This window comes from Molothrus ater, chromosome 2 (genome assembly GCF_012460135.2).
Source record: "Molothrus ater isolate BHLD 08-10-18 breed brown headed cowbird chromosome 2, BPBGC_Mater_1.1, whole genome shotgun sequence".
Classification (NCBI taxonomy): Eukaryota; Metazoa; Chordata; class Aves; order Passeriformes; family Icteridae; genus Molothrus; species Molothrus ater.
This window is the reverse complement of record NC_050479.2, coordinates 35,577,456-35,600,503: the sequence shown is the minus strand read 5'-3', so window position 1 is coordinate 35,600,503 and position 23,048 is coordinate 35,577,456. Positions and strand designations below refer to the sequence as shown.

General features: G+C 39.0%; 1 protein-coding gene across 1 annotated transcript; it reads left to right on the top strand.

Annotated features, from left to right (window-relative positions):
- The first annotated feature begins 1,590 nt into the window (after positions 1–1,590).
- Positions 1,591–16,411, top strand: LOC118701030 (arylsulfatase D-like). Its single transcript, XM_036405947.2, has 10 exons — positions 1,591–1,633; positions 2,577–2,717; positions 3,469–3,590; positions 4,498–4,620; positions 5,445–5,868; positions 6,731–6,867; positions 8,679–8,813; positions 10,217–10,379; positions 11,177–11,298; positions 15,738–16,411. Exons 1-10 carry the CDS (start codon positions 1,599–1,601, stop codon positions 16,091–16,093), a joined length of 1,758 nt encoding a protein of 585 aa, XP_036261840.1. The 5' UTR covers positions 1,591–1,598; the 3' UTR covers positions 16,094–16,411.
- The last annotated feature ends 6,637 nt before the right edge of the window (positions 16,412–23,048 follow it).

Sequence of the window (23,048 nt, the reverse complement as noted above, 5' to 3'; positions counted from 1 at the left end):
CAGTGATCAAGTTTGTTAGGTTTTTTGTTGCTTTGTGGTTATTCTTGGGGGTTTTGTTGTTTGATTGAGGGGCTTATTTTTGTTTTGCTGGGGCATTTGTTTATTTGTTTTTGTGGTGGTGGGTTTTGGGGTTTTTTCAGGTTTTTTATTTCCCTTATTGTCTCAGCCACAGCCAAAAAAGAATCTAGATATTGCCTGGAAAAATCATCAAAGGACCTCAAGTTCTGACTCTTTAAATACTATTTTCCTGATCAGAATAACAATATCTGCTTTTTTTTTTGTCGTATGGCTCATCCTCTGAAATGCATAAGGCAGGATTTATTCTGCTCTGGGCAGTTTAGTATTCCTCAGACATTCCAGGTGAACTCTTGTGTACCAAAAAGCAGAAAAAAAGCTCTCAGAAAATGCTGTATTTTTATTTTTGGAGGAAAAAAACAAGTCTTTCATTAGTCAAGATAGAACTTTTCAGTTCTCTGTGTTAAGAAGTGACTCTGTGTTTATACATATGTCTTGAGTTGTTATAGAAAGTAAATGTTCCTATTACTTTCAATCTGTTCCTTGGTACAACCAACAACATCTTTGTTCTTGTGCTGTTTTGAAATAGCAGGAGGTGTGGAAAAGTAGGGATATTGCATGGGTGGGATAGCTCCAATTTTTTTCTCTCTTCTCAGGAATGGAATGAATGGCATCTCTAATTTACCTCAGTGTACTCCCCAAAGCTGAGCATGTGCCAGTCCCCACAGGAGCCAGTTTACCTTGTACTTCTGCAGGACTGTTTGCACAATTCCAGTGCAACATTATCTGTAGATCACTTAGGTCATTCACAAGGAAAAGAAGTACTTTTCCAAGCCATTCTTTTTTCCAAAGTGACTCTATTTCAGCAAGCAGAGAAAACCACTTCCACTCATAAAATTTGCTTTGCCAGACAAAAACAAATATTTCACAAACAAAAAGATTATTTCTAGATTTTTAAAGTCCAGGTTGACTTCATAGAGTTGGCAGGTAGAAAAACTGGCCTGTTAAATTTACAAATGGCATTAAGACTTGGAGTCCTTTAAGGAAATAATCATAAAGGTATGTATGTTTCGAGTAACTTCTAGTTTCTAGAAGTTTTTAGTAACAATTCAGATAGAAACCCTGTCTTGAATGTACTAGATGGCATCTAAACCAAAGAACAATACAGCCCCTTTCCTAAGAATGACAGTGACAACATTAGTTTCCAGGATGGCTTTTATTTGATATATATTTTTTAGTCTATAAGCTCACAGTAAAGGTTAGATTCTTTTCCTAAAGTTCATCTGAGGTCAAGTAAAAAGTAAGATAATAGTTTTGTCTCATTTATAAAATGGTGAAAACATTCCTTTCAGTGAACACCAACAGTTCTGTGCATGTACTGAGTAATAGGCACCTCTAGCACTTTTTAAAAGCCATTAACATTTTGCCTTCTTTCCAAATTCTCACAAGTTCCCCTCGAGTTAGCAGCAGCTGTAAACAGACCAGACTTTGCATGCAAAATCAAAAGAACTTCTGAGTTTGGATTTCTTTCTTTTCCTTTTCCATCAGAATTTGTATGACTGACTATGTACTTGTTTCATAAAATGGAAAACCATGAAGTTTACTGGGAAAAACAACGGTAAGAAAGACATTCACTGAGGCCCTTCCCTGGATTTTAGGTGTTATGCTCAAGAAAATATAAGCAGATAATCTTGCATTTTCCCTGCTACCACCACCCCAATAGCAGCTAATACAGGTTTGGCTCTATTGGTATTCCAAAACCTATTAGCCTATTTTTATAAGGAGGTTTAGGACTATATAGTGTATGGTATAGTACACTCACTATAATTGATCATATTGTAGTATCTATTAATGACTAATGTAGTATCTGCCAAAGAACTAATGTGGTATCTGCTGATGAACTAGCAGTCAGAAGATGTGTTCTAGCACATGTATTTTACTTCAGGTGAGCATCTGTAAGCTTCCAATGGCAAACACTTTGAGCAACTAAAATGTGCAGAGATATTCTTAGGGTCTCCCAGGAAGAAAATCAAGTTAAAGCCTGTTGCTGCACCTTGATTTTGCAGGTGGTCCCGAGGCTTAAGGACACTTTCCAGACACTGTGTGGTAGCAGGGGATGCAGTAAATGCCACAATCAAGGCATTGCCATAATGACCAGTCCAATCACCTTTGTGCTCCTGTCCCACTCATTCCAGGAGTCTTAACAGGAGCATCCTACAGCTCCATACAGGGGTGCCTCAGGACTCTTGTAATTATCCAACCAGTCATTCTGCTGGGAACTTCTGCAGAGATCAGTGCAAATGTCAATAAAGAAATTCAGACACAAAATTCCTGTGTGAAATTATAATAGTAATAAGACCAATAACCCCAGAAAATTATACTAATATTATAAAACTCAAGGACTTCTGTGCATATTCAGGAGCTCCATCTGCTGGCACTCTTTGATTGCTGTTTGCACCTATACTGAGTCCCCATAAAACTTTAAGAACAGTAGTTTAAAGTCTGTTGTAAACCTTACAACTGCTTTTTTTGTTATGTTACCTCTTTACTTTTGCTTTTAGGAGATACTTAAACATTTGGCTAATTTTATGCCTGTTTCCAAGAACCTGTGTATCAAATCCTTCAAAACCTAACTTTTTACTGATACTGGCAGATGACCTTGGTATTGGAGATGTGGGTTGCTATGGCAATGATACAATAAGGTATGAAATAAATTCTCCCTTCCTGGTGAACTTCATTGGAAAAAAACCTACTGATGATACTTAGCATTAAAATTCATAATTAATTTATTCATTTATCTAGATACACTTCTTTTCAAACTATGTTCAAAATGCATGCTCTACAGTAATTCCTAGTCATAATTATGGAGTCATAATTATTACAGGGATGCTTGAGAAACTTTCTGAGGCTTAGAACTTTGCAAATGTATCTGTGCACAGTACTTGTCAGGCATGAGCATAATACATAAATTCCCATAATTCCAGAGTTGAAATATGAAGGAATGAGAATTTATTATCAGTTAACAACTCTAGTAGACTTATTATGAAATGACAGGTCAGTCTATGCAATATATTTATCCCTAGTGCAGTTATCAATCTGTATATAGATTTATTGAGAGAATCATGTGTCCTTGTTCTAGCCTATTATTTTCTTGGATGTTGTGTTGTGAACAGACTCTTGTTCCCTCTGCTGCATGGGATTTTGGTGTGGGACATACCTGAGATACTTTGTTTCTCCCCCCACAACTTGTTTTTTTTTAGTTATTAATAAAAGCACATAAACCCATGGAAACCTCATTTCTAAGGAGTCAAGGTATCTCAAAAATATATATAAAACACAGAACCTTTCTAGCTGAGATTTTTGTAAATTTGATGGTAATATGCTCAACAAAATCAGGATGAGTGGTATGCCATGAATTTCTGTGTAATAAAAATATGGGATCTTTCTCTTTAGGACCCCTAACATTGATGGCCTGGCAAAGGATGGAGTGAGACTCACTCAGCCCATTGCTGCAGCAGCTGTCTGTACTCCAAGCAGAGCTGCTTTCCTGACTGGCAGATACCCCATCAGATCAGGTTGGGCCTCTCTCCAATGGTTTGCTGCAGTTAGTCTAGTCAGTGTTGATATTAAAAATCCCCCTTAAACAAACCATGTTAAAGAACCATTAATCTTGGGATTTGGAGTCTCAGTAAAATGGGTAAAAGTTAGAGATGACTAATGATTGATTTCTATGGGAAAATCCCCATAGAAAACACATTATGTGTGGCTAAATGGCAACACAGAAATGGGCAAAAATCCAAACACTGTATAGCACCCAGGGACAGAAAAAGAAAGAAGAAAATTGTGTGATGTTATATGTTCAGTGGCACTAGGATTATATTAAATGTAATATTTTTAATATCCTGGCAAACATTTTCCCAGTGAAATGTGTCAGGCTGTAGAACAGTTCTCAGCAATAGTGTCTTAAAACAGATTTACTTCAGCCACGTTAATTTATGACAGAAGACTTCAGGCACTGCGTATGGCAGTAATAATCAGTGTAGCTTCTGATGTGAGTCTGACTTGCTGAAAGAGAAATGTAATCATGAACTGTACATTTCAGGAGTGTGTTCCCCTAGCCCTGTAAGCCTTTTGTTCTGGATAAAACTTATTTGCTTTTTTTGTTGTTTTTGTTAACATCATATTTTGATAGAACTTTGATTGTAAGAGGGTGCCTAATATCCAAATGTAGGTGTCTTCCTGTCATTTGTAGACGCTCCGGCATAGCTGAGGCATCTGCATTGGACTAGCATGTGATGACATGGAACTTGGAAAAGAGATCATTTTGAAGGTCAGGCAGAATATCCTAGTACATAGGAAATAGCTTATTAAAAGGCACTAGGCTTAGGCAACTGAGTCCCATTCATTAGAAAGCACAATCTGAGATAGCTGGAAATCTGAAGTCTGGCTTGTTTCATTCTAAAGACTGTTATTCCTCTCTAGGCATGGCATCCAGCACTCAGCAGCAGGTTCTCTTCTGGAATGGTGGTTCAGGGGGGCTCCCACCAAATGAAACTACTTTTGCCAGAATACTCTACCAGCAAGGTTATTCTACAGCAATTGTAGGTATGAAACAAAGTTGTTGCCTTTTCATTTTTTGTTATTCTAATTAGGTTACTTCTGTAAATACATTTTTGGTCAAAAATTCCAGGATCAGTTAAACTAGATTTTCTTGTATGCAGAACTTTCAAAATCAGCAGGGATTTAAAAACACTGTCCACAAGTCCAATGTGAGTACAGCATATCTGGTAAATCCAAAATGAGGTGTATGTAATACATAAATACACACTGCAAAGGGAAGTAAATTCAAAGGAAAGAATCTTGTTTGCCCAGTACAGATTGCTTTAGGATGAACCAGCAGAGATATTTACTGATGTATTAGAGCAGAAAAATGTCATCTGCCAGTTGGCACCAAGACACCACAGTGGTCTTAATTTTATCAATTTCAGCACAGTGATCTTAATGACACTGACTTCAGCAAGATTTTTTAAATTGTCTCTCACAACATAGGCAAACTCTGAAAGTGTGTACTGGATGAGTGGACAGGGAAATGGGTTGAGAGCTGGCTGAACAGCTGATCCCAGAGTGTTGTAATCAGTGACACAGGGAAAAGTTGTCACCAGTGGTGTCCCTGAGCACTGAGCCCAGTATTGTTTAACTTACTCATCAGTAATGAAGATAATTAGGGGACTGAAGTATCTCTCTTATGAGGAAAGGCTGAGGGAGATGGGCTGTTCAGATTTGAGAAGAGATGGCTGAGAGGGGACCTCATCAATGTCTGTCACTGCACTACTGCTCCCTGAGTCTGTCCCCATCCCACACCAGCTCCTCCCTTGGCTTCACCTTTACAGAGAATAACAGGATTTAAGATCTTTGCTTTTTATTTCTAGGGAAGTGGCATATGGGAGTGAACTGCAAAACCCGCCATGATCACTGCCACCATCCTTTAAATCATGGTTTTGACTATTTTTATGGCATGCCTTTTACCCTTCTCAATGAATGTCAAGGCACAGATGACCCTGAACTGGCCAAGTCTTTGCAAGATACATATTGGTTTTACACTGAAATGATCATCCTTGCAGTATTTACTCTTGTGATTGGAAAACTTGCCAATTTATTCCCAGTAAAATGGAAAATAATCATCTGCCTGGCCATCTGTGGTCTCCTTCATTTCATCTCCTGGTTCTCCAGCTATGGTTTCACCAAGTACTGGAACTGCATCCTGATGAGAAACCATGATATCACTGAACAACCAATGAACCTGCAAAAAACTACTTCTAATATGCTGAAGGAGGCAATTACATTCATTGAAAGGTAATCAGCAGAGGTGAGGAGCAGACTGGGGGGGGGGACAAACAACACAAAGGGTCCTGGCCAAATACTGTGCCTTCTGCCAGGTGGAACAGAAAAATTATCTTAGAGTGATAAATGTCATACAAAGTGTCATATGAAGTTAATGTTTTACAAACAGGAGAGTGATAGTGAGTTTGTTTAGTCTTGTGGTTTTTGTTTATTTTTTTTCCCAAAGGTGTCCTTCATTTATTATCAGTAACCTCAATTGGAATTGAAAAAACTGCTAAGTCTTTAAAAGTATTTGTGTCTTAAATCTGGGCATATCCATGTTTCTGCCAGGATTTAGGGGTAGTGTGTTTGTTTTTTAATGGAAATGTGAGGAAATATAAATTTTTCCTCTAAAACTTTGAGCATAGGTAATCTCAGGTTCCTAGGATACCCCACCTGGCTTGATGTTGAAGCAATACAGTTTCACTGTGGGTGATATCTGCCTCTTCCATGAGGACACCTCAGGTGCTCATGATGCACATCCATTGTTAAGTTTAGGCAAGTGAGTCCTGGTCTCATTGCTTCTAAGAATGTGTCAGTCATTTGGCTATGCCCTCTTCTAGTAGCTTATTTAATATTTTGCATGTCTAACTTGGAACTGGAAAAAAAAAATGCCCCATTACTGTTTTGATCTTAACATAGAAAAAACATTTTTGAGGGGTATGTTTTAATCCCCTCTGCTTCCCAAAACCTCAAAGCCAAAAAGATGTCAAAATAAAAATTGTTTAGATCTCAACAATGTAATATAAATTGAGGGAGTAACTGCAATACACTGTTATATTTTGGGTTGAGTGACAGTTTGAAGAGAAATGACTGTTGTTTTCTTTTATTTCAGAAACAAGCATAGACCATTTCTTCTCTTTGTTTCCCTTTTACATGTTCACACCCCTCTCGTTACCACAGAGAAGTTTCAGGGAAGAAGCAGGCATGGCCTGTATGGAGATAATGTAGAGGAGATGGACTGGATGGTGGGTAAGTACTGGCCTTGAAGAAAATTCTTCATTCACTTGGATGTGGAAAAGGCATTAAGGGGGTGATCACCAAACTCCCTTTTGGCATATGTAAAAATCAGTGAACTCACCTTGGTTACCTAGTTGATTTCAGAGATTGTCATACCACAACCATACAATACATCTTTCTTATTTTCTTAAAATGAAAGCTTAAACTTTCCTTGTAAGCATTAGTTCATTATCTTTTTTTAAAATTACATGTTTCTACTCTGAAGTGTTAAATGCAGTCAAATAACCAAATGTGTTCCTGATCACGTTGTTAATCAAAATGCAGTATAATTCTCCAGCTCTGGTCTTAGAAGATGTAAAGAGTTGCTGCTGAATATTACATTATGTCATGGTTGTTTTGTGTGCTAATGCGTTTTTATTAAAAAAAAAAAAAAATCAGAACTCTCTCCTAGCCAAAAGTCAGAAAGATATGGAGTTTCACTTAATAAATTGTGTGAAGTCGGTGATGACTCACTTTGCTGGTAGTCTAGGCTCTTGTGTACCAATCAGGTTAAATTTCTGATTAGTTAATTTGGTTTAAAAACCTAACATTTACTTAGTTTTTCTTTTCAATGAGAGAGAGATAGCTACTGTTTCTACTTTGTCAAAAATGAAGGCTCTACTAACAAAGTAATTGCCTACTGCCAAGGCCACAATTCAGTCCCTGAACCCTTTTTCCCCCAATAACCATGTCTGCAAATTCGTAATTTGAGAGGAACCTGATTGCTTTCAATGGACAGGCTGAAAACTTCTGCAAGACCCAGCTGAACCAGAAGACTCAGCCATGCTCCTCTTCCATCTTTTAGCACCAGCCACCTCCAAACATAGGCTCTGTAAGCAGAGATCGATAGCAGAAGTCAAGATATAAAGAACATGTAGTTGAAACAGGCTTGCAGCTAATGAGGACAAAGAGTTGGATAGCTCTTGATTTGGGGTCTAATTCAGAACCAATATGCCTAGATTCAATCTAAAGATTTTTTTGTGTTTGGTGAGGTCAGTAACTAGTTTAGGAAAGGAAAGGAAAGGAAAGGAAAGGAAAGGAAAGGAAAGGAAAGGAAAGGAAAGGAAAGGAAAGGAAAGGAAAGGAAAGGAAAGGAAAGGAAAGGAAAGGAAAGGAAAGGAAAGGAAAGGAAAGGAAAGGAAACTGAGCAAAAGTGGTGATCACTTGCTTGTGCTTTTTTCTTGTGCAGTTCAGCTTTTGCTGCTGCTTCTGCAGGTATGGAAGCTGTCCTTGGCAAATATATTTGATGCAGAAGATGATGAAGACAATTAATGGATGATAAATCACATTCTATATAAACATTTGATGGGATCAGTACAGAAAACATTCCCTATGAAGTTAGGTTTGGATTACAGTCTATGAAGTTTTTATTGTGGACATCAGGAAATTATTTTGGTTGATCGTATTCAGCCTGGTCTCGGAGTCCTTGTTAAGTCCCTGGTGAGACACAGCAGTTTTCTATGGTTAGTAATCAGAGCAGTGCTATTATTTAAGCTTTTCAAGATGTTTGAGGCTACATAGTGAAGAAAATTCTTGATGCAGAATCTACAGAACAAAGCTGACAGAGTATTTTGAGTAGTTTGAATAAAAGTATCACTAATTTATTTTCCTTTTATTTTTTTTTATTTTTCTGTTTTTATAGACACCAGACACAAATGTTATAAACATTCATCAGCTTTCTCTTGGGCTCTTATTGCCAAATGGAAAGACTCAGTCTTCACTGAATGTGGAGTCAAGACCTAAAAAATCTGACTGCATCTGCTGATGTTTTGCTTTGTTTATAGGCAGGCTTCTGGCTGTTATTGACAAAGAGGACTTGAAGAATACCACATTCATTTATTTTGCATCTGATCATGGAGGATTCTTAGAGGCTTATAGAGGAAATTCTCAGTTGGGTGGATGGAATGGGATATATAAAGGTAAAATTGTAGTAGTCTGTACATGCATAAGACTTCCTCTTAAAAAAAGAGTGATAGAAAAAATATACCCAAACAGAATACATTTAATAAACTATATGATGTGATTATAATCTAGGATTGTAGGGCTGAAAAAAAGAATGACATCTGCTATTAATAGGGCTGGGGCTGAGTAGAGGGGCAGGACCACTTCCCTCAGTCTGCTGGCAATGCTCTTCCTAGTGCACACCAGGACACCCTTGCTCTTCTTGGCCCCAGGGGCACACTGCTGGCTCAGGGAGCACTTGCTCTTCACCAGGACACCCAGATCCTTCTCTGCAGAGCTGCTTTCCAGCAGGTCAGCCCTGTAATGGGGCATGGGGTTATTTTTCCCAAGACACAGGACCTTGCATTTACCTGTGTTGAATTTCAAAAGGTTACTCTTGACTGATTATCAAGATATCATGATGCCTATTTTCTTACTATTGCTCTCCAGTTTCTCACCCATTCTATATAAGTTTCTTCTAGACTCTCTATGACTGTCTTGCAACACAGTGACAAAAGCTCTATGGTATCTCTTGTATGTGCTTCCTCCAGATTATTAAACCTTGAAAAGCCACCGTGACATCTTGGGCAGCTTGGCACTTACGTTATAATGAAGACTGAAAGCTGCCTCCATCACAAGTTTCCCTACAGAAGAAGAGCCATAGTCATATGCATGTTGACCTTGCTCAGCATCACAATGCACATTGTCTAGTGCTGAGTTACTTAATGAGCCATACAAGCAATATTTGATACAGCTGGGATCCACCCACACACAGTCCTAAATGTAAAATTAGCCTTTAGTTCTTGATATGACGATTCCATGCCAGTAACAGATGCAAAAGAGGCTAACTCAAATAGCTTACAAACTAATCTAAGGAATTAAATTCCACTAGCTGAATATAAGTATATTAGTAACAAGAGAGTCCAGAGAGGAAATGTGACTGGGGAGTTCAGGATGAGAGGACAATGATGAAGTCATGCCTGCTTAGAGAGAAGGCAAGAGGGGAATACAATGTCAATTTAGATATCAATAATAGAAAGACATTACTATTTATGTCCACATACAGCAAAACAGGGGATATTCCAGTGAGACAAACTGACAAAATTTAAAAATACAGTTTAGTTAATAAATATCTGTAAAACTCACTCTTGCTATTGGGAACTGCATATTAAAAACCAGCAGATAAATAAGACACGCATACAAATAATGAGAAGAGCCACTGCTGAATGACAGTCTACTCTCTTCCAGGATTTAGTGTGTTTTCATTAAAGGTGCATGAAATACCCTAAAAGTTTTAAAACGTTTTCCTATACATGCACAATAAACATCTGTTATCTTCTATTCTTTTATCTTTTTGATACTTCTCCCCCTTCTATAACAGGTGGAAAAGGAATGGGAGGCTGGGAAGGAGGAATCCGTGTTCCAGGTATAATTAGATGGCCAGGAGTGTTGCCTGCGGGGGCAGTTATCGATGAACCCACGAGCCTTATGGACATTTATCCTACAGTAGTTCAACTGGCTGGAGGGGCAGTGCCTCAGGACAGGTACAGAGGTGGCTTCATAAATCATATTGCTTCTCTTTCTTTATTCAGACTGAAGCTGACTGTGTCATGCATCCTAACAGCCACACGTTAAATTCTCTTTGTTGCTGAACCAGGCAATTCTCTAGTTTTGTTTCTTTTCTGCACAGCTTTCCCCATCTTGTCTGCTTATGTGAAAAAGGCAAAGAAAAAAAGCCATATGTTTTATCAAGGGTCATTTAGATAACTCAGTTCTGCTATCACTGAAAAGCAACTTGGTTGATTTGGGACACGAGGGTGACTGAAAAATAACAGACTTCTCTAAAGGGCATGTGAAAGTGTGGGTGGCTAAGCCATTTCAGCAAAAAGCACAGAAGTACTGGTAGATTGTAACTAAACCCAGTTACAACCCAGATTGTAACTGAATTGCTAGCAGTTCAGTAAGTGGCTTCTTTTTTTAAAATTATTTTTACAAAGCCTGGAGCTCACAGAGCTGTCAGCACTTTCTATTTCAGGTGGGAAAATTAAAACCTGTGAACCATGCCTTCACTATTGTTATCACTTCCAGGAAAACTACAATAATGGTGTCTGATCTCCTAGGCAGGATGTGTGAACCAACTGTAAATGCAAAAACTTCTAGTAACTGCTAATTACTGGTCTCCACACATTCATCCAATTAAAAATCTCAGGGCTCATTAGCTGAACAGTACCTTGGTTTAGTGATGACACTTGAAATCTTAATGCTGCACACAGAGAGGGAATACTGTTCATGCTTCAGCTGCAGACTTAAAATTCTGAACCTGTCTGGTGCTCTCCATCAGGGTCATGGATGGGCACACCTTGCTGCCCCTGCTGCGGGGGACAGAGCAGCACTCCAGGCACGAGTTCCTGTTCCACTACTGCGGGGTGTTCCTGCATGCAGTGCGCTGGCACCAGAAGGACAGTGAGTATAAACAACCTGTGGTGGTGTTCCCAAGGGTCCCAGGATGAGGGAAGAGATGAGGATCTTGACTCCATGTTTTAGAAGGCTGATTTATTATTTTATGATATATATTATATTAAAAGAAAAGTATTTACTAAAACTACACTAAAGAATAGAAAATATTTCAGAAGCCTAGCAAGGAATGGAATGATAATAAAATCTTGAGACTGACCGAGAGTCTGAGACAGCTGGACTGTGATTGGCCATTAATTAAAAAGCAACCACATGAGACCAATCAAGATGCACCTGTTGCATTCCACAGCAGCAGATAACCATTGTTTACATTTTGTTTCTGAGGCCTCTCAGCTTCTCAGGAGAAAAATCCTGTTAAAAGGATTTTTCATGAAATATGTCTGTGACAATATCCCCCTCTTGCAGGCCAGAAGTGATGTAACAGCCTCTAGCTTCCAATAGAATATAATGTAAACATGTACATATACATGTATATACACATATATATGTATGGACTTTGTTCATTGTCTCCACCTCTCAGTCCTTCTGCAAGGCCTCATTGTTCCTTATTGTAGTGGTTTAGGGCAAATTTGGAGGAGAATTTCCAAATTAGGGCTCCTCCCCCACGGTCCCTCCCCCCAACCGGTTCGGGAAGGATTCCTCGGAGAGGAGTGGAAAGAACCTGTTTATTTAACAGGCACAGCACCCCCAGCACACAGAATGAACAATACCGGATGACACTGCTTTGAAAGAGATGACAAATTCAGAAAGTCTCTCTTGGGGGTGGTCACTCTGTTCTCAGTCCCTCCGGCGCTGGGGCTGCTGCTGCAGCCACAAGGTGCAGGATCTTGGTGTTTCCCAGGTCCCAGTCCGGAGCAGGTTCAAAATGTTCAGAAAAAGGAAAGGAGAAACAGTCCAGGAAGAAATTGGACAGTTTAGCTAAACTAGCTAATGAGCAAAAGCAAGCAGAAGCGAAGCAAGCAAGAGCGAGAGAGCAAAGCAAAAAGCAAAAGCAGCAAAAGCAAAAGCTGCAGTCTCTGTGTCCCGCCAGGCTGATAAGAAAACCAAAACAAAACTTTCCCTCTTCAGAGCCGGTCTTAAAGGTAGAGAATATAATATCCAACATTAACAGAACACGTGAATGGGGATACAAGCATCATAACGTCACCCTAGGACACTTATCCTGCCTCGCCTGAGATGAAGGGGTTTGCTTCCTAAGAAGTAGAGCTTCACAAATCTCTTATTATTCTTAGAGATCTCTCTTTGTTTCTCTGTAATGCACACCATTTTTTGTGAGCACAGAATTTTTCTGGGTAGAGAAATCTGTCAGACTGCCCCAATTCCTGGATAATATTCCTGCCAGAAGAGTCATGCCACACTTCCTTAGGAGAGGCTAAATTCATACTCCAATCAAATGGGGCGTTTGAAGAATTGCTTTTCAGGTTATCCTGATGCTTTCCTTGCCTAAATTACATTGCCTGTTCTTCTAAATGATATAAGTTCTACTTAAGTAGCTATGCATATAACATGCAGATGCAAGGTGGATTTTGTGGCATTTCGTGTTCCTATGAAGCCATGTGCACATTTAGATTTCTTATGCATGCCTTTCCACAATTTCTCCCATTGAACTGTTTATGGCAAGGGGCCTAAAAACAATACCATGTTCTGCATATAAAACACCAGCTAATCAAATATGCAGCTCAGCTTTCAGCCAGGGCAAAAATTTTTGGTTTTTGCTGCAACTGCAGTTTCTTCTGATTGGGCTGAGAGACCAGACTGTTTTAGTTCATTTACAAGTATGTCACACTCACATTACTTATTTATTATCATCATTTATTATCACTACTTATTTATTAACATCTGTCTCTTGAGCAGCTTTGATACCTAGATATCAAGCCATTGTGTCTTGATGTCATCCAGGCAGGACCTATCCTTTAAGGCCTTCCCTGAAGCCAGAAGAATCCTTTGTTTCTATGTTAAAGAGTCCTTTCTTTTACTTCTGCACCATAAGTCTTATTAGTGACAGTCCATTTCTTTCTGCTCATTAAACTGATTGATTGTTACGAGATGGGTTTGAGACATGTTTGGATTGAAGCAGCAGGTTTCCTTTCCCTTGGATATATTAAATTAACACACTGCCCTAACATGCACATGCACCCTTCAGATTCTGTCAGAGCTACTTCAGTAGCAAATTGTATATCCCTCTTTGCCTCTTGGAGATGGGTGCAACCTCTACTGTTTTTATCAGCACTGATTTCTACGATCTTTTTTCTTTTCTTTTATCCTTCTGTAACCCAGCTATCTACTCAGCTCACCAATGCAGGTTAATTAGAATCAGCCTCTCTCTATCCTTATAAGTGAACTAACAAGGACTTGTCTGTCTCCCACTCTGCAACTCCAGTAATTATTTGCAGCTGTGAAAACTGAATGTTAAAATTTAGCAGAATCAGATCAGTTGTCTCCAGACACTCTACACTCACTACTCCAAATTGCCATACAGTGTATAGATTATAAAGAATTCATAATTTATGGAAAAGAAGGACTACTTAGTTCAGTTTTTCTGAACACTGATCACTAATTTCTATGTACATCTAGGTAAGTCCATGTGTCCATCTCACATAAAAAAGGTTATTTTAGTAATATCGTAAAAGCATTCCAACAAGAGCTAGATACTCAGAAAAAATGCATGTCCTAGGGAGTGCTTGTTTAACTCCTTGTTAGAAATATCTATGCTGCCTGACCAACAGACATAAGAAGCAAATCCCATGTTCTGGGCACCTTGATATCACAGAGGATGCTTGCACTTCTGTCACAAAACAAACATTATTGTGGTAACAAGACAGGAATAATAAGCTTGAGGATGCAGTGGACATCCAGCCAGCAGCAAAGCAAATACTCAGACAGACCTAAGGAGAATCTGTCTGCCCTCATAAGCTGTCAGAAGCTTGAAAGATTTCATCCTTATTTCCAGATCCATGATCGTCTGAGCTGGAAAGGACCCATAAGGATCATCAACTCCAACTCTTAAAGAAATTACCCATGTGGGGACTGAACCCACAACTTTAGCAATATCACCACCACATTCTAACCCTTTTTCTTTCAGAAAACATTTTTAATCCTTTCACAATTTCAGAAATGGAGATATCTAAAATTTATCTTCATTTTCTTACACATAAACATTTCAGAACCATTGAGACAGCATCCCTCCATAAAAGTGCAGAAGCAGAATGTGGAAACTCTGTGGTGAAAATAAAGAAATATACAGTGCCAGCCAGCTAGCCAGCAACTGGATATTTTAATCTAAAATATTACCTAAACCTTAATATGTCTTATTTGTTCCCCTTCACTTTTTAAGAAGTTTTAAAATTCTATTTATTCACAAGATATTGTTCTAGGGTAGTGACAAGAGAGAGACTGAGGAATAAAGCTGCAGGCTCCAGATATAAAGAACAGCTCTGGACACATGAGAAGAAAGGAAGAAAAGTTCAGTTGACTCTGTTGAACCAAGAAGAATATTCCATGTAGGGACAATGCAGTTGTCAGCTCTTTAATGCTTTGAGCACAGAAGTGACTCCAAGTGGTGAATGTCCCCTTTCTTCTTGTCTCTTTTTTCATAGTGTCTAATTGCTGTCTTCTTGCTGGGCACATCCTTGCCTCTGAGTTCAGTGTAGTGTTTTCTAAATGTGAGGTAAGGAATAGGAGAAAAAGGAGAAGGGAGGGAGAAGTAAAATATCCTGATGCAATGTAATGTAAGTCCTAGTAATGTACTAGGACTACATTCAGCTGTAGTCCTAGTAATTTACCACTTTCACCACAAGTTACAAAGCAGTGCTTATCCTATGGTCAGTAGAAGAGCTTGATGAAGTACAAGTTCTAAAGCTGTGAGCTATTCGCCTTCTTCATATTAAGTTAAAAACTACAAACTTCTTCATATTAACTACAAAACTCCAGTTGTTACTCTTTTAAAGGCTCAGACTTACCACCCTTTTTGGAAGTGTGTTGGATCATGAGGAGAGAAATAAATTGTGGTCAGTTTCTGCCTAAATGTACTTCTTCACTCAGATGTACAGAGCCAGAAGAAGAAACACTTATCAATATATACACCCAGAAACTGGGGACTACATTCTCCATTTTCCCACCTCCAAGAGGCATGAAAAGTTTTAAAGGGGAACAAGAAAGTGGCAGACTCCATCTGAAATACTGAAAATATTGGGATTGAAAATCCAAATACTGCACACAGTACCCAGAGCCCAGGTGTACCCATGAACCACAAAAAGCACTTGAATCCCTGCCAGCTTCCACAACACCTTTCCCCTGTATGCAACAACCATGACAAAGCTTCCCCTTGGAACAACAAATCAGATCACTTAAACATGAACCAGCCTTTCAGGGACCACCCCCAGCTCCTAATGACATTAAGCTCTTCAAATGTGCTTCTCCTGTGACAGGTGGCACCATATGGAAAGCTCATTATGCTACTCCAGTATTTCAGCCAGAAGCCTCTGGGGCCTGTTTCAGAAGAGGAATTTGTCAGTGTTTCGGGGATGGTGTAACCCATCATGACCCTCCACTGCTGTTCAACCTCTCACAAGACCCGTCTGAGGCAAATCCTCTTTCAGCCGACACTGAGCCCTTGTTTGACACTGTGGTGAGGAGAATGAGAAGAGCTGTGGAAGAGCATCACAAGACTCTGACTCCAGTCCCACAACAGCTCTCTCCTTACAATAATATATGGAAGCCATGGCTGCAGCCATGCTGTGGGATGTTCCCATTCTGTTGGTGTAATGAAAATAACAAAACATAGTCTAATACCAAAGTCAAAGTACGTCTAGCTTAAAAGAAATTGATAGTTTTTCACATTCACATGACTACAGACATAAAGAGATTAAAGATTAAATTATACTGGGATAACTAAAAGGGACATTAGTAATCACTTAGGTTTTTTTCAATCTTTTATCCATGGAAATTAAGTAAGGCTGTGGTTTAAGAAAAATAGGGGTCATCTGTATAATCTCTCAAGTGAATAATTCAGGATGAAATGCCAACTAAATGAATAAAAATTTATTTTCTTACTGACTTACAATTCAAGCAAATTATGACAGATAAAAAAGCAAATTTTCAATAGTAATTGTCTGTTGTGGTTCGTTTTCCGTTTGTTCTGTTCACCCCCCTTTGTTCATGTTAAAAGGTCCTGCCCCATCCCAGTTATCTGTCAATCCCCAAACCCCTCCCAAGTTTCTATGGTCACCACATGTATCTTTTTGTTCTCCACCCCTGATTGCCTGCCTGTCACTCGGCACCCCTGCCTCCTTTTCCAGAAGCTTCTGGCCAGGGTGTCGGGTGATTGGCTCAGGGGCCGGGGCCCGTCCCTTAGTTGTACATGATTCGTTTTACTGTTATGTCAATCCCCAATGTATCCTTCCCTTCCGTCTCCTGATTTGTTATCCCTCACTCCTCCCATCTCCTTTAAAACCCGAGGTTTTCCTCACCTCGGGGCTCTCAGCTCTCTGCTCCCGGCCCTCATCCCCTGGTTCCATTGGGAGTGTTTGGTCCCTTGGGACCTAATTAACCCAATCATACTGAGAGACGCCTCTTCATCTTGCGGCTCGGAGTTTCAGCGGCCAGTGTCCGGAAGGCAGTTTAGTGCCTTAGGCGCAATACCCGGCTTCATGTGGGGGAAGCGCCCCTTCGGCTGGAGGCGGGCTGGTCATTCTAGCCTGGGCGTGCTTTCCACCGGCCACACCGCTCCAATTGTCTATATAGGAAATATGCTTGTTGAGAGAACAGGACTGAGTCCAAGAGGGTATTCCTGTTCAGGCCTTACATTTTTAATGAAAATTAAATTTTTGCACAAAAATGAAAGGATTGACAATGAAAGATAAAATTGCACACTTTATTTGGTAATATGCCAAAATGCATTAGCCTCTGAGAAATAAGCACATATTAATTATAGCAATTTTTTGCCTCATCACCTATACATTGATTTGTCTGTCATGTAAGATTTCCCAGGGAAAAGTGAACTGACAAGGGTGTTTTAAAAATTAGATAGCTAAAGTTAGCATCTCAAGAGCAATAGCAAAGTACCTTGTTGTCATCTTATTGCAAAGCTCCTATACCCTCTCAGTGATTTCTCATGTGCAGCTCCTCACAGCACTGACTCCTTCTTCACAGCACAACCAACAAACTCCAATTCTCCCCTCAACCAGCTAACCCACTCTTTTCTAGCACTCATCTTTTTATTTGACACAGCTGTGGCCTGTTAAGGCCAGGCCTGTTCCTAATCTTTGTAATTAGTACACTTGCAACTCCTCAGGGGTGAGATTACCTTCTGTACTATTTTTATTTTCTTACATATTATCCCCTCACAGTACCTAGCTACTCTGAAATGTTAAACCACAGCAATTCTTACTGATATGTGTTTTCCATATAGTTAGGTAATCTCACTTGTGAGAGCATTAAAAATCATCACCCCGCTGCCTTGAGAAGATTGCAAAATTTGGGACCTATCTGTGAGACCACTTCATAAGCCTGCATGTCCTACTTGAGTAGGAATTTCATTCCTGATTTCATAGGAATGCCGTTATACCTCCGAAAAATATTCTTTTTTTAGTGAAAAAACACTATGTTTTCAGTAGGAGGTGTTGAAAAAAAATTCACCTCACAGTCTCATCACTTCTCTATACAGGTCATCTTCCCCAAGCCAAAGAAGTGTCAGCAGTCTGTACAGTCATTAGGGGAAAGGAGGGTATTAAAATACCTAATCCTCTCTTGCTGCCCTTAGGTTAAATAAATTCATCTCTCAAGACATAATCCTAACCATGCTCTTGCAGGGATTTTGTGTCAAATCAGATTTTCAAATGGAGGTTTCTGTATTTTTTCCTCCCCAAAAAAAGTAGATTGTGGGCAAGAGACTCAGATTCAAACTTCAAAGTCTTCCTGAACACTCTATATTCAGTTCCTGCTATACAGGTAATGGTAACCCAGGCTTTAAATAGTATCAAGGGATGGTAAGAGCTGCAGAGCAGGTACTTCAGGTGACATGTTTCCTTAAAGCCTGCTGTCTCAAAGAGCCACACCTGTGCAGCTCTGTTAAGGACCAAGGTTGCCTGTGTGTAATTTTCTGTCTTTTAGAAACAGAAGAGAAAAGAAGGCCCATAGCAAGTCTCTCTCTCAGCTCCTGAACTGCCCCAGCAGATCCCTTTCACCAGCTTTGGGACAAAAGAGTATGCATGTCTGGCTATGCACTCTGTGCAGTGTTTCAGGGAACCTCCTGACTTACACACCTTGGTGTGCTAGTTTGGGGTGTAGTGAGTCACTGCTGTTTAAACAGCATAGGTTGTAACCATGATGCAGCACCAAATGCAAGTCTCTAAACAGCTGACCAGGCAGTTCTCCAGGTTATTTGCCATTTCATCTTTTCTCTAAAAGGTCAACAAGAAAGTTACGTGGAGAACATTTCACATAAATCATGGAGCATGCATGAAAATTAACTGATTGGATGATCAATGTCACACTTAACAGAAGCATTCAAAAATATGTTTGTTCTCACTTCCTGATAGTGTTTAAATTTGCACCAGCATTGCTACACACTTGTCAGATTTGACACTTCTCTGTGGCTGACAGGGACTGAAACCAGAGCAGCTCCGTTTCACGCAGGGAGAAAAGATCATAAAAAGACCACACATTTTAAAGCCAGTTTGGCTGATTCAGAGATGGAGGACAAATCCTACTACTCAGTGGGGAACAAAGCCAAAAGCTCTCAAGACAGCCAGCTCAGTGGCAGCTACATTATCAGTTAAGTACAAGGATAAGTTTTTTCTCAGTTCACTTCACTGGCTTCCCCACAAACCCACTCCAATCATTAGGTTAAATATCAGGAAAAAGTTTTTCACACAGAAGTTGTTGAGCACTGGAACAGGTTCCCCATGCAAGTGGTCACAGCACAAAGCCTGCCTGAATTCAAAGAGCATTGGAACAATGCTCTTGGGGCCATGGTGTGACTCTTGGGATGTCCTGCACAGGGCCAGGAGGTAGACCCAGTGATCATGCTGGGTCCTTTCCAACTCAGCATGTTTTATGATTTACACACATGAACATGCCCAGTCCCACACAAAGCCATGATGAGAGCACTTACCGGGGGTGGGATGGTGTTCAAGCATCCACTCAGCAGGCAAGCATAGACCCAAACTTCAGGAAGCCAGACTATTTTCCCCCCTAAGTTCCTTTCACTGTCTAAAGCTAAATGTATCTTAAAATGTACAAATTTTGAGGAGACAGTGGTAAGCAGGAAAAGGAAGTTAATTATTTTATGTGTTGCATGCAGATCCTAGCCATGGATTAGTTGCAAATCTTTCTGTCTGTATACACTTTAACAAGGACATGTAAGCTCTGCAGAAGCTGTCTGTCTGATCTTCTGGCAAATGTATATTCCCCATAAAGCAGATGAGCCTAATATCACACTCAAGCTGTCCTCATAAGCCCTTTCATGTAAAATGCACTTATAGGCACAAACTCTGTCACAAAACCTTCTTGAATAACACTGGAACGAAGAAATTCTTAATTCAGTTCCGTGGGTTTTCTTGAAAAATCATCTATAATGATATTTTTCAAAATATATTAATATAAGAATAAAACCTAAATTGTATGTTTTCTCCCTTCTTTTCTCATGGTTTCTCCCTTTGTAGCAAAGCACAAGGACTACATAAAATGGCCTGCTAGGAAAACCTGAGACAACTGGCCAATATCCAAGCCATACAAGAATGTGCCTACACATGGTTTAATATAGACACTATAGAGAGGGAAGTATTACTTTGTAGCAAATGAAGTTTGTTTTACTGAAAGAGCTGTGGCTGTACTGTGTAAATGTTTGACATTCATGTTGTATGAAGCTGACTTCCACTTTACTCCTTTGATCATTATTAAATGACATTTGGAATTGTTGCATTAGACTGACTCAACAAAGTAATTGTCAAGTCTCACAAGAGTGAGACAATAAGCTTCTAAGAAGCCTCACTTCACCGTGTTTAAATATTAGACACATTGCTTTGCTCCCTGCTGGGACTCAAGGGAGTGCCAGCACACAGATCACAAGAGCCCATCCTCTAAGGATGCAAAATAGTTGTGTAACAAATAAACTGAGAAAAGCAATTTGAGCTCAAAATTTATCCAGCTTGAAATTCTCTCTGAGTATATTTGAGAGGCATTTACATAAATGACCAAGGAGTAACAAAAAACCTTTTGCTCATGACAGATTTTAGGTTAATATACACATATACAGGCATATATATAGTGTTGAACTCAATACAACACTGGAAGATTTTTGTAGGATGTTTTGATTGTAATGTTATATCTAATCAGCTCTATTAAAAAGACTCAGATTTATTCAAAATCTTGTTTCTCATTAATTACCCTACTACAGCATTACTAAGATTTTTTGAATGCCAGACTAGAAATGGCAACTCTCCATGTTGTGATAAATGGGATTAGTAGAGGATCCAAACAACCCTGGCTTCTCCTCTGCCATTTCTCTAAAAGCTGTAAGTAAAAGGTTTGGAAACAGAAAGAATTCATGGAGGATTGAAAAGAAAAAAAAAAGCCTCTAAACTAAACAAAACAAAACAGATACCCATCCGTGACATGCAATTAGTTCTGTTCCAAGTACTTAATCCTGTGAGAAGGCTCTGAAAATCTTATTGCTCTAAAATAAACAAATTATCTGGTTTATGTATTTGTCATTGTTCAGAATGATGCACAGTGCCATAAAATTGAACAAACACTTCTCCAAGGCAGTTAAATATTATGCCACCCTGAAAAGTATTAAAATAATCACAACTAAGAGACTGGCTGTCTTGGAATTTTAGGGTTTTTATACCTCCAGTTTGTTGAAGTTGAAAGGCTTCTCACAACAGAGTAAAATTCAAGAAAAAAAATTCTTGCAACTGTATTTTTTCCCCTTTATTAATATAACTCTCATTTCTCTAGAAATTACTATTTATAAGTTTAAGTCAATTATTATCACTGTATTTTTTTAGCTACCTTTGCTATAATTATGGTATGATGTTAATACAAAATGAAAGTATATACGAGAATGCAAAATATAACTTGAGTGTCACAGCTTTTAATTTTTAGCACAAAATAAACTATTTATGAGCCACTCATCTTAGGATGAACAGAATTTGAGCTGAAACATTTTGCAACCAATATGCTGACAATGCAGACTACTTCAGTGAGCAGACTTAACTGACACATATTTTTGGAGGCTATTTAAAAATTTACTACTATGCATTTAATCTCATTTATTCGGTTGATAAAAAAGCAACCAAACAAATCAAAAACCCCAAACCAACAAAAGTTCATACCACAGAAATAAAATCCCAAAATAATAAAAAAAAACTGGGGGGGGGGGAAACTGGAATGTGAGATTTGAATTAATGAGATATGAATTAAGAAAACAGGTCCATTTAATGTTATGTTCAAAGTCATGGAATTCAAAACAGTTTAGATTAGGAAAGCAAAAGAATCATCAGATCCACTAAGAAATAAATAGGCAGACTGCAGACTTACTAGTGAGAATTGAGCTGTTTATAGGAGCACACAAAAGTCCCGAGCACCTGCTACTAACCCAGCCTCCCAATCATGGATAGAAAAATCAAGGTTTAGAAAACCAAACAAAACAAAACAAAGCATTTTTTCAAGTACCAGCTTTAGAACAACCATGGCTGTGAGCTGACTGAGATAGAGAGACAAAGAAAACTTATTTCCCAAGAACAACCCAGCCTCACAAAACACTAGACAGTAAATAAAATAATATTTCAAGAACACCAATCTCCTTTTCCTGTAGGCAAGAAAAGTTCATTAACCCACACGTCTAAAATTTTCAAGAATTTTCCTTGTGGCACACCCACACTATCTCCTTCTTATACATGAAGAGCACCCAATAAAATTGTTGTATGGAAAATAAAAGCTGTGAATACCTCCAGGCACATGACAGAAGAATTAGCATGTTTTGTTTTAAACACAAGTTGTCCTCTCTAAATACAAAGCCTACTCCACAACTGTAAGTCACAGTCTAGCCTTGTTCAAAGATGAATAGTGCCACCAAAAAGCTTACACTTCTTAACTTTCTTTACCCTCAAAATATTTGAGGCTATACCACACTTTAATGTGGAAAAAAAAATCCAGGTGCAGCTTGGTAGGTTTTTATTTATCAAGACACATTTTGACTTAGCAAAGCTCAGCACTGTGGTTCATGGGCACATGCAGCCCATAACACCCCTGAGACCTGCCTGTGACCCAGGAGCTCAGAACTGATGGCCATAAAAGCCCAGAATGCTTCCTGAAGCACAGAACTGGATTCACATACAAAATTGTCCCTTTTCACACCCTGGTGGCAACAGTTGTGTGCTAGAAGCCATTGCAACACTACATTACCAGTAAGTAGTTCAATTTTTCGTGTGTGTAGACAGGACACAAAAATTAGGGCAGGGCTCTTAACAGCTATACTTTTCCATGAAATACAAGAAACCAACTACTGTTTGCTAACTCAAGAGATTCTAAACATTATAATTATGTACGTCTTTAGAAGTAATTATTACTGTCAACTTTTAATTCTGCTCAGCAGGTAATGCTAATGTCTCAAAAGCAATTCAATAAAATTAAAAAATAAATTAAAGTAACTAGTTATTCACAATTAATATTCCCTGGCATCATGTAAACAACCTATAGCTCTTCATTGTCTGTTAAGCCCATGACTTCATATG